Below are 12,073 nucleotides of genomic sequence, written 5' to 3'. Positions count from 1 at the left end.
GGCATCCGACCTGCCGTCCAGTGTACCGTGCCCACCCCGCGTGCAACGAGCCGAGACCCGGTCAATCAGAGAATCGAGGGGTGGCTTCTTGCCACAAATACTGTGCAGTCGGAGATACAGCCCGGTCTGCAGCGACGATTAGAGTTTAAAGGTCGCCGTTTCAATGGGTTGTCCAACACCGACGAGTCTGTGTCAGATTTTCTGGTTACCAACAGAGTTTTGCTGAACAGCCGCCTTCGGCACTACCGCGGCCAAATCAATCGACATTGCTCACGTCTGGGCTGTAGACATCGCATGAATATGCATTGGCATTGTGCGGGTGTCCAGTGACTTCAGCCTTACGCGAGCCGCTTGGATTCATTGGCGACAAAACGGATATTTTCTGCCCCGCTGCCACACTGGGTTTTCTTTCCAGATGTGCAGGTAGAGATCCTTGGAACGGTCTGTGATGCCAGGATAACCACCATGGTGAGGGACGTCGACCATACGGATCTAAGCCAGCCAGTAGCGGTGAAAGCTTTGGTTGCATTGCTGAAGGAGTCGTTCGAGACAGGGGGGCCGGATTGGGACGCGTACAATGTAAGGTAAGCTTTGCTGGGTTGAGTCCTGGATCCAGCGTCTGAGCTATGCGCAACAGACCCTCGGACGAGACGAATGAGACAAGACGTTCTGCTCTCGGAGAAGATCTGTAACCAGGGAATTGGCATATTTGGAGGTTTAGGAGTTTGACGACTTGGCCAGGACAGTTTGCTCCCACCATGTCGCTAGAAGGGATGCTGCTACACCCCAATATCTTTTTTCGTGCCTGTAAATGTGCCAGTCAAGGTGGAATTAGTGAGAGAACGACGTGTCTGCCATGGTTTCGAGGAGTGGCCTTGGCTCTTCGTGCAAATCGAGGTCGGACTGGCCTCGCCCACCAAAGCTGCATTCACTCAATAGTGCATCTTCTAAGCATCTGCTTTGAACGACCGAACTGGATTCACAAGAAGCACCGATGAAGTAAGTATATCGCTGATTAGTTGCCGGCCTCGCAGTGTGCGCAGCGAACCCAGGATGTGCCAGGAGCAGATATGGTGATGGAAGGGATCACTTGGCCGGCTTGAATCCTCAGCCGCCAAAGAGTCTTGCAGATCATTTCCAGCAATGGGGTTTGGTAGATGCCCATGGTGAAGTTTGAATAGCAGTAGCGGTGAATCGTCCAATGTTTCCGATGGGCGTTGCTCATTTCTTCGGCTGATCTGGCCGCAGAGCCACAGCTCGCCTTCCAGAAAGAGATGACACAGCGGTCTTGAGTCAGGAGGTTTGATGGCATAGTTGACCACTCCAGGAGTTCAGAGTCCAGACTTGGGTTCACGAAAACGAGGTCAAGATGCAGACGAGGCGAGACTGAGAGTGGAGGGGTCGCGGTAGGTGCGTGTTGCGGTAGAACGGAGGGAGGGCGACCGGTGGACGGCTAAGACGGCTGGGTACGGGTAACTGTAAAGGGCACTCTTCCATGCAACGGGAAGCTCGAGACGCGGTTGATGCCCCCAGGGATGTTGGAGATTTGCCTGCGCTGGCACGCTGCGGAGTCTCTTGCTGCGGAGTGGAGTTGTTGCCCGCCGGGTATCCGTCTCGGTGCCCTAGCCTGTCCGTACGGAACTATCTAAGTTTCTGTGAGAATAAATTAGGTCGCCGAAAGTAATGGCATACTGCGTAGCGATTGTGGATGGCCAAGAAACAATCAGCCTGGGACGTCTGAGTTGGATTGCAGGAAAGGCCTGTGTTGAGGTTGGACTAATTTGTAGTGGGTAACGAACGGTAAACCCGTCGCAAGAGATGACGACGATGATGCTCGTGAAGGTCTGGATAAACTCTGATTAGCCTGGAAGACATAGTTGGACATGTTACTTCGGATGCTGCTCGATGGGCAACGTCAAGAAGGTGAGTTGAGGCATAAGACGGGCAGGCCACAGGTGTAAATTGGTGAGGGGAAAAGGACGGGAGGCATCTCAAGCAGCAATGCTGCCGCCGTAGAGAGGCCAGAGCTGCTGGGGAGTAGCTGTGTGACCTGAGTCTATGAGTGTGTAAGGTGCGGTAGGTTCGGTCAGGTTGCATTTGCTCGCGCAGGCGGTGCAGCCATAGGGCCATTAGATTTGACTTTCTCGGTGGACAGAGGCAGAGCTGCATACATGACCGGTGAGTAGGGAGGATACCCTTGCCGGAGGTCATGCAGAAACGGGAAACGAAGGCCGTGGACCTGAAGCCCGCGTGGTCTCCCGTGGCACCCCCCCGGACGAAGGGTTTGTCTGGAAGATCGATGCGATGCGATGCGGTGCAGTGCTGAGCTGCAAGGCTGGTGGTTATGTTGCCGGTTGCCAGTGCGCCAACGTCTCGAGAAGGGGGTACGTGAGCAACAGGTAGATGAAGGAGCTTGCTGTGGACGGAGACTGGGAAGGGGGAAACAATCAAGCTGTTGCGAAGAGAAGAAAGCACAACAATGAAAGAGTGCTGTAAGCTGTAAGCGTACACGCATATGAATAGATAGAGGTGTGTAATACTTTGTTGAATGAGGAAGGGAGTTGAGGCTGTCTCGGAGAGAGCATCCGTCCCCACGCACTTGGGCAGGAGAGGAAAGGTCCCATCTACTTCAGGGCTCGGTACGGAGACAGCCAAGCCGGAATGTACCTTAACTCGCCCTGTCTTGGAATCTGGAACTTGTTGGCCCTGTCAGCTGCTGCCTATCTCAGACCTGCCAGGGCTCCAGGAGGAAGAGAAGGAGGAGCGTCCGGCGGCATGGCCCGCTGCGAAGTCCAAGGGGCGCCTCAGACAGTTGGACTAATTATCCGCAAGTACTGCGTTCCTCAGGTAAGGTGCCTTAGGTGAGTTCTACGGATACTGCGGTACGACTACTGAGGGGTACGCTTCCCACCTCATGTGCCTGCTGCTTCATGTACCTGGCTTGGTGTACGGATACTGGTATCTTGCCTGAAGTTTGAACAACCTGAAGTCAAGGGAGGAAACCAGGAGATGCTCAAATGCTATGTGTTGATGAGGCAAGCACGGGACGTATTTGCTCCCGGCCACCACTCTTTTCCCTTACGGTGTGCGACAAGGTAACTTATGGATTATGGATCACGGAGCTTTAGACTTTAGACTTTGACGCCTCCATCATTCACATCCCCGGCGTCTCGTTGGCACCCTGGCATCACGGAGTCACGGACCAGCTACGCATACAGACACCAAGCTAATACGGATCCCAATTTCTACGAATACTTTTCCTTTCACAGGCCTCTTGTTGATTACACTCGCATCGATTCCATGGATCGGTCTGGAGCCAAGCACTAATCTCTGCCCAAAAAACCATCCCGCCTGGCCCGGGTCTCATTCCATCTACCTGATCCCATCGTCGCCATCCAATCCCAAGTGTCATCTATTCATCCCTACGGGATAGTCTATGTACTGCATAGGTAAACAGCAAATGACTGGCCCATACGGAGTACTGCGTCAGTGTGTTGACGCTGGAAAGGAAAACGTCCCTAACACTCTATTACACAGTAGACTAGACTTGGACTTGGACCGACTGATCAGGCCAGTTCCACCAACCAGTGCCAACTCTGTTCAAGGATTGGCCATCTGTCAATACTCTGCTCCAGCCAACAAACTTGGATTCGGGCTTTGTTTGCTTCATCGACAGCAACCTTATCCCCGCTGTCACTCCAAGTTAGCTTTTGGCCGAATACCCTGACATACCCTGACATACCCTGAGCAGTCTCGCCCCCCTCCCTCCCACTCGCTTTTTTCAAGAAAGCATCTGGTCCAGCCTGGCCAGTGCCCTAGAGGTTTCTCTCCTTGGTCGAGGAGCGAGACTGAGAGGGAGGGCTGGAGCCAGACCCTTAGTCTCTCAACTCAGACGAGTCACGAACGACGTCAAGGAGTCACCCAAGGTTTCTGGGGACTGCCCGGACCACGTGCAGCCACCAAAAAGCCTGAGGTGCTCATGGACGGTGATTCTGTACGAATGGGCAAATAGAGTCTGAGGTGTTGCTCAGTATCATCCGCTAGTCCAGCCTATTGGATGGTCCTCTCCCTCGTACACCAATTTTCGATTCGATTTGACCTCGCGAGATAGGTAGGCTCTTTATGCTGGCTGCTCTCAAGACTGGGACCAACCTGCCTTAGGGTTGGTTATATTACACCTCGACTCATCCCGACCTGGGTTTCCCAACTTCATGACATCAGAAGAGAAGCCCGAGAATCCAATCGCAAAAAGATTGCCCTGGCTGCCCTACTGCGTCTCCGTCCATCCATCCATCATACACAGAGAGTACTTCGTACGCATGCCCCGGCGGACTTTGAGCCAGCACCAGCACTCCGGCCACACAAGGTCTATCCAGACTCAAATGCGATACCTTAACAGCTAAGAGGGATCAGTTCACTTGGCAAAGACGCGCGAACGCAAACTGCCATTGTTTTTCATCCGGACATCGTTGCTCGTCCTATCTATCTCGAGTCCCTGAGGTCAACGCACTTGTTGATCGTCACCACATATGCCTCGGGTGCCAATAATTCTTTAAAAAGAGGCATCCCTAGACACCCCAACGTCTATCGTCCCGTGCCTGTTTGTATACCTTACCTACCACTACTCTGTACGGTTACCAGAACCACAACCACCATCTTTGCACCACACACCAGCACACACCAGCACACACACACACACACACACACACACACAAAAAGATCCAAAACCAACTCCCATCCACTGCACGCTAGCGGCACTGAGACAAGCCCTCGAAACTTGCGCCACCGGTTTGTCGTACCAGACCCTGTCCCGTTCTTGTCTCTGGTCTTGTCTGGCCCTGCAACCCGCACTGCAGCTTGCAGTACCTATTCCTTGACGTCCCACACGTCCACCAACGCCCTCTTGGAGTCTCGCTGCTCCAGGCACGGCACGGTCTGCGGCCTGTAGCCCAAAAGTGCGTGGGGAGCAACAGCATCCCATCTTCGCCAACCCCGGTCCCCTCGGCTCCTCCTGCGTTGTCCATCATCAAAGAGTCCTGCTCTAACCTGCAGAGCCTTAGCGTCTGGAACCAACTCCAGTCTCCACGCCTTTCGCCCTGGCCTATCCTGGCCTGTGCTCTCTTGCACCTTACTCGACGTCTTCTGGGCCTCTGGAAGAACATACGAACCATAAGAGACTCTGCCTCCTCGTTGCACACCACCACTCACGCTCTCTAATCTGGGTCTTGGCGAGCAACACACACACACCCATAGGACGAGAACCCTTTAGCAACTAGGCTTTGCTTACGCCTTCGATCCTCTTCCGCCCGCCTTCTCCCTCTCTCTCTCTCTCTCTCATCCTCACCCTCATTCTCATTCTATCTCATTCTCTCTCGATCTCTCTCGTCTCTGCCTCTTGCAAACAACAATTTCAGATTACTCGCAGTATCCTCTTTGCGCCCCGAGCCACCAGTGGCATCCCCATCCACCAACTCGTCCCATCCTCTAAACAGTGCCATCTCGCCTTGTTGCCCCCGGGGCGCTAGCCTGGTGTGGACGCTACTGGCGCTTTTCTCCCGGCACCTCAACCTGCCTATCCTTACAGCTTACGGCTACACAGTACTTCTTTCAAGTCCCCAAAGACCTCGACCCTCGCTCCAATCTGCGCCGCCCCCCTCCTCTTCCTACTCCTCACCCCCTCCCCCTCTACGCCTGAACTGGGACCTGGACCTGGACCCTCATCAGGACACGCCTATCCGCTTCCCACTTCTCTTCTACTGCTTTCCCATTTCTTTCCCAGAACTATTACCTTCACAACAAAGTCGTCCAACACACACACACACACACACGTGGAACGTAGGATCGCGACCATGGACTTCTCTCACCAGTATTTCGCGCAAGCGCAGCCGTACCAGTTCATGGGCATCCCGCCCCTAACGCCATCCCATTCAAACTCGGCAGGTTCAGACGACTTCAACACAACATCTCCACCGGTAAGTCGAATCCAAACGGGAATTCCTTTCCCGACTCGAGCCCCCAATACCCACAGGTCACTGGTGGATTGCTGCTTAGCGTACTGCGACATGCACTTACACAATCATGACCGATCAGGATGTCTACGCCGAATATCCCAACGACCAGCAGCACTTCAACAACTTTGATAACTATGCTGCTGCCCAGCAGTTCAATCCCCAGCATACATCATTTCGCGGTCCTCCTGGCCCTCCGACACCACCGAACCATGGCTTGCCCGTACAGCAGCCCGTACAACAGCAACGGACACAACACAATGGGATGAGCGCTCCCCCGGTCCAGCAGATCAAGGCTCAGCCCGATGCTCTCGTTCACAAGCAGGAGCCCCTCGACGATCATTCTCGTCGGGGACAGTCCAATTCGGACGATGAAGAGAACATGACGCCTGCGCAATCGAGGAGGAAAGCACAAAACCGCGCAGCGTACGTTATTCTTCTACTTTCTGTGTTCATCATCTGAGACGGCATGGCAATTTATATTGTTCAGTATCACTAACAGGGACCCCGCAGGCAACGCGCATTCCGGGAACGAAAGGAGAGACACGTCAAGGACCTGGAGGCCAAGCTTGCGAACCTAGAGGCGGAGGCTCAACAAAAGTCGACTGAGAACGAGCGCCTCAAGCGTGAGATGCAAAAGATCAGCACCGAAAATGAGATTCTCCGTGCGACCTCGTCGATGAACGGCCACCACAGCTCTGCGTCACCAGAACCCCGGACAACAGGTCCCATGCACTACAACCCAAAGGACTTCTACACAGACCTGCTAGCGCCGCACAATAACAAGACGCCAAGTCATCGAGTCGCCATTTCATCCGACGGAGAACGCTTGTTGGCGGCGGGCGCTACTTGGGACTTCATCATCAGCCACCCGTTATTCAAGAGAGGTCTGGTCGACGTGGGCGATGTAAGCGAGAGACTCAAGAATCAAGCACGATGCGACGGCCAAGGCCCCGTGTTTTCGGAGCGCTGCATCATCGAAGCCATCGAAGGCAGCGTTGCGAGCGGGAGTGATGAACTGCTCTAGAGTGAAGAGTCTAGGCAGCCCGCAGAGAAAGCCAACAGCGGGACCCGAGGGGTGCGCTTTGTAAGCGACGTGCATCACCGCCGTAAGGTGCAGGGCAACGGACACAACACCGCGGTCCGCCTTTGCATCGGGGCTAAGGTTCGGCGTTTTGGTTCCATTTGGTTACACGGAGTCAAACAAACGGAAGGGGGAACGGGACGCCTGCTAAAACGACGTACGATATCAGGGCTCGACCAGTTTTTTGCATCATGGCCAATTCGTTCTTTGTGACGCTACTTGACGGGCAAGTACCGATAGCATGAAGTATATGACGTGGCAAAATATTCCTATTAGACGACATGGCGTCTTTTTTACACGGGGAATTCACAAACGACGCTGTACGGCGACGACCACGACATAGGCAACAAAGATGTCGTCGCCGGCATGGTTTTATGGGCTTTGGAGCATGTTGGACATCATCGGGTAACGCCAGAGGAAGCGCGCACCATCTATCTTGGACAGCACATGTTGCCTCGTCGGTATGCTCGGGAACTTTTCGTGGTTTTTTTTTTTATCTCTCTGGGGCAAATTGCATGCTATTCGGGGCTACTCTGGTCTACTTTTCCCACGGCGATTTCCAAGCGAAGGAAGAAGGGCGGATTGGACTGCTTGCCTGAGGTGGTTAGGGAGGATCTTACTTTTGATCCTTTTTCTTGTCGGGATGATGTGATGGGGGTTCCTTTGGATGCGAGTATACTTCATCGAGATATCGTTGAGAAAGAAACATGACATTGTCTTGATCTGTCTCGTGTTCCCATTCCGTTCGACTTGCACAGAACAAAGCACTATAGTGACTACGGTGATGGAGACCGTTACTGATCAACGCATGCCCGGGGGGCGGTCTCGTCGGCTTTTCGGGGCGAGCGGCGAGGGAGGCGGCAACACGCGGGGTTCCGCCGCCTGGCTGCGCCGTACTTGCCTGACTGAAATGCCGCCAATAGGATCTGACTGCCATGTATTACCCCCCCATCCGATCCTTTCTCGATCGATGATTCCATTGATACCGTTCGCTCGCTCGACCCCCAATCTGTCGCATTTCCGGGGGGTTTCCCTTTGTCGGGTCCTTGCTGCTTTCTTTCCTTTCACGACCTACTTTGGGTACCTGGATCTTGGCCACTTTACTTTGACATAGGTACAGGTGGGTTTGATGGTTTTTTTTTATCTTACTCGTAAAGTCGCCGAGGATCCGAGGGGGTCGGGAAAATGCAAAGAACCTAACTAAGGCAAGGTAAGGTAAGGTAAGGTAAGCCGAGGCTCGAAGCTTCACTTCAACTTGCTTTGTCTCGACTCTGAGATACCACAATGCCTGACCTTGTAGTCTTTACCAACGAGGTTTGGTAGGATTAGTTAGAGGGGTCATCTTCTTCTTCCGTCGGTTTAATGTGTAGGTATCTTGAGATATTAGGATGGTTTGGTATCCTCTTCATCCAAGTTTGCTTACAAAGATGCTATGCTACGGCGTAGAGAAGACAAGAGAGATCGCCACCCAAAACCAACAACAACAACAATAACAATAACAACAAAGTCTCCATATCGGGAACTGGTAGCCGAATGTTAAAGAAACGGGACGCGCCCACAAGAGACTTGAAAACTCACCCATCTCAACTCCTCTTGGAAAAGATGCCGCAAAGGTAAGGTACCTTAGGTGATGAAGAAGCTAAAGAGAGGGAAGAAAAAAATACAAATAACCGAGCAAAACAACAACATGATGAGCTGCGCCCGAAAAGAGGAAGCAAACGAAACAAAAAAAGCTAATAAGATTGTTCAAAAACCACACAAACTTCCGTCACATCGTTACTTTTTCCTTGCCTGCCTGCCAGCCTGAACCCCCCCGTCCATCCGTCCATCCCAAGAACCAGTCCGATCCCCGGCAAAGAGGGAAAGAGAAACCGACCGACGGGGCCCTCTTCCGCCTGTCATGATCACCTGTCATATTCGTATATCGTCCCCTACCCGTCCGCCCATCCCCGGTTTCGTCAAAGTATCATTATAGTTATTCGTTTGGACGTTCCGAATCAAGCATCTCGTGCCGATACTCCAAACAAAAAATTAAGAAAGAAGAGAGAGAGGCAAAAATAAAAACTTTGCACAACACCGGGGCCATGAAGGTTTACGTCTCTTGTCCTACTCTTCTGTAAAAAAAAGGTCGAGAAAAGATCCGAGCGCGACCTGAAAGGGACTGCAGCCTTTGCTGATCTCGTACGAATCTTTAATCTTTCAATCTTAACCTCCAACTCTCCCGTCGGCTGCAAATTCGCTACCGGCTATCGGGTGGCAGGCTTGTATTGGTCTGGTCAGCTGGTCATCTTGGCATCACACCGTGCGATACGTCCTACCGAGGCTAGCGAAAAGACTGTAATCTCGGTGAACCGGGGTTTACTGCGACTTCTTGCCGGACACCTGGGCGCTGCCGTTGCTCTCCTTGCCCTCGACCCACGGGTGCTTGATGGTCAGGCACCAGATGTCGAGGTAATCGCAAATGGTGACAATAACATCCACCACGAAGCTGCCGTAGACACCGACAGCCATGCCGAGCATGGAAAACATGAAGGCAACCTGGTAAACACCATCGCCGAGGGCGCTAGGCCAGCCGAAGCCAAAGTTGCGCTGCAGGACGGGACCCAGCGCATCGCCGACGCCAAAGGCGAGCGGCAGGCCGAGGACGTTAGAGTAGGGGAAGTCGAGCTTGACGAGGTGAGCCGTGATCATCTGACCGACAGAGTAGGCGTTTACGATGCCGGCGAACATGACAAACGGCACGAGATGGGCGTGCAGGATGGCCGGGTTGAGAAGCAGGTACGAGATGATGAGCACCCACATGCCGAAGAAGGGGAGGAGACCCAGCAGCGCACCGCGGGAGCGGTCGCCGCGTGCGCGGCGGGCCTGGATGACGTTTCGCGCCGACTCGATGGTGTTGAGGACGAGGACGAAGGAGCCCTGGACCATGTACCACTGGGTAAAGGACAGCTCGTAGAGGGCAGCGGGGACGCCCAGCTTCTCGGAGACGCCAAAGGTGCGGAGCATGGACTGTTGCCAGAAGGAGGCGCCGCCCATGTAGCCGGTCAAGGCGTAGACGCCGACGAGGATGAGGACGCCCTCGACGGGACCGTTGACGATGCCGAGGGTGAGGGTCTTTGTGTGGTACTCGTCCCAGGTCTGAACGTAAAAGGTGAGGAGGGCTGCGGGCGGCGAGAAAGAATTGTGTTAGCCTCTTGCTTCCGGGCTTCACGGGGCAGCAATATAGACAGAATACGTACAAGAGAATAGAACGGCGACCGTCATCCAGCCCTGGCCCATGTTTTGCGACGCGGCGAAGACGAGAACCTCGAGGGATGTGTTGAGCGCATCGACGCCGTGGTCAAAGAGCTCGCCGAGCGGTCCGGACTGGTGGGTTCGTCGACTATTTCGCAAAAAATCCACATTAGCTTCCCGTTATCTTCTCGAGAAAATCCTAGATATGGGCATAGAACACTAAGGGAGAAGAGCTACTCACGCCTGCGATCCGTCCACGGCATCGAAAGTCTGGTACAGGAACAGGCCGACAGCCCACGAGTAGTACACCCAGCTTGGGCAGTCCTGGTCGAGCGTCGGGTTATACCAGAGCAGTGTCAGGACGTTTGCAATGACAAAGGTGAAGCCCGTCAGCGTGATGAGGTTCGGCGCCATGCTCATGGGGAACATCTTGATCACGACATTCGTGTAGAAGGGCTTCAAAATGTACTTTGACGTCAGCGAGTGATCGACGGCAGAGTACTTGTACTCCTTCAGCGCCGGGAGGCGTTCCTGGCGAACGTAGACCATCTTTGACGAGTGTTGCTTCCGGTAACTATCGAGAGAGAGTTTTAAGCGACGGAGTTGAGGTTTTTTGCCCCTACGTGTGGTACAGTTGCAAGAAGCTGTGCAGAGAGCCGTGGGGGTCTGTTTGCAGTCGTGCGGTTCCTTTTGTTGTCAGGAAGCTCTTTATTTTTTTTTCCCTCGTCCTGTTGTCTGGCGGATCGGACTCCACACGGGTCCCGGGGAAGACAATCAAGAGCGCCGTAGGACCACTAGATGGGTCCGAAAAGGTATCCGTACGTCAGTCCAGTTCCCAAGCGGTGACGATGGCTTCAAACCGGGGTTGGTCGAGAACTCGGTTTCGGCGGGGTGGTGGACAAGGTTTGTGCGGTGGGCAGGGCGGAAGGGGGGAAAGCTTCAAAAGAGCATGTGGAGACGAGTGAACTTGTAAAGACTTTCGTTCGCCAAGGTGAAGGTCAGAGTTCTCCCGAGACAAGCGACGAGATCTGTTCAATAAGACTGTCAAGATTTAAGTTGCGTTGGAGCAGGTTGAGAAGCCCGAGAACTTGACATGTGGTAACAGCGGAAAGGTCGCGTGGCCGTCGTGTCGCGCCGAAAGGGCCAAGCTATTTTTTTCTTCACTAAGGTACCCTTCCTTGGACAGCTCAGCTTCAGCGCACACGCAAAGAACTCCGTCACCGAACGTCATTTCTGTCCCCGGCCCCCGAGCTCTAGCACTTACCAAATTCCAACCCAGTCCTCTTTGGGATTAGCCATCCTGGCCCGTGCCACACGTGTCAAGCCCTCCCCAAAGTGTCAGTCGTCAAGCTCAAGTTCAGCACCAACACCAGCTCCGCTTGACGTCGATCAACTGACATGCGCCGCGAGGCTCGACCTATTCCCATTTGACAAGCGTCTGGATGCTGACAAGGGTTGGGTGTCGAGCTGGTAGTAAAATCTACTCCATACCTTACCCATCTACTCCGTACAACTACCGGTATCCAACGTAGTACCGTAGGCTTGCAGCATTAGTATTGACTCTCTGTCTGGGGGGCCCCCTTACACATACACTTCCGTCCCACTTCACCCAAGAATCTATCAGTACTTCGTGATGCTTTTTCATGTCTTCATTCTAGTATACGCAAGCCGCCAGTCCTTTTGCGCGCACGCTGATGCGCTCCAACTCCTGCTTGACACCTCCAAAGCTACTATGGTGGCGGCTGCT

At 53.7% G+C, this 12,073-nt stretch overlaps 2 protein-coding genes across 2 annotated transcripts; one reads left to right on the top strand and one right to left on the bottom strand.

Annotated features, from left to right (window-relative positions):
• Nucleotides 1–5,849: 5,849 nt before the first annotated feature.
• On the top strand, nt 5,850–7,035 carry YAP3 (AP-1-like transcription factor; the record flags this gene model as incomplete). The annotated part of the gene is made up of 3 exons (XM_053194696.2): nt 5,850–5,972; nt 6,091–6,434; nt 6,522–7,035. 3 exons carry the CDS (start codon nt 5,850–5,852, stop codon nt 7,033–7,035), a joined length of 981 nt encoding a protein of 326 aa, XP_053047865.2.
• Nucleotides 7,036–9,450: 2,415 nt separating this feature from the next.
• Nucleotides 9,451–10,875, bottom strand: EPT1 (Phosphotransferase; the record flags this gene model as incomplete). Its single annotated transcript, XM_053194695.2, has 3 exons — nt 9,451–10,253; nt 10,332–10,474; nt 10,568–10,875. The coding sequence occupies 3 exons, from the start codon at nt 10,873–10,875 to the stop codon at nt 9,451–9,453; spliced, it is 1,254 nt and encodes a 417-aa protein (XP_053047864.1).
• Between the last annotated feature and the right edge of the window lie 1,198 nt (nt 10,876–12,073).

This window comes from Colletotrichum fioriniae (genome assembly GCF_027942845.1).
Source record: "Colletotrichum fioriniae strain IMI 355084 chromosome Unknown scaffold_14, whole genome shotgun sequence".
Taxonomy (NCBI): Eukaryota; Fungi; Ascomycota; class Sordariomycetes; order Glomerellales; family Glomerellaceae; genus Colletotrichum; species Colletotrichum fioriniae.
The sequence above is the reverse complement of the archived record's forward strand: the minus strand, read 5'-3'. Positions and strand labels throughout refer to the sequence as shown.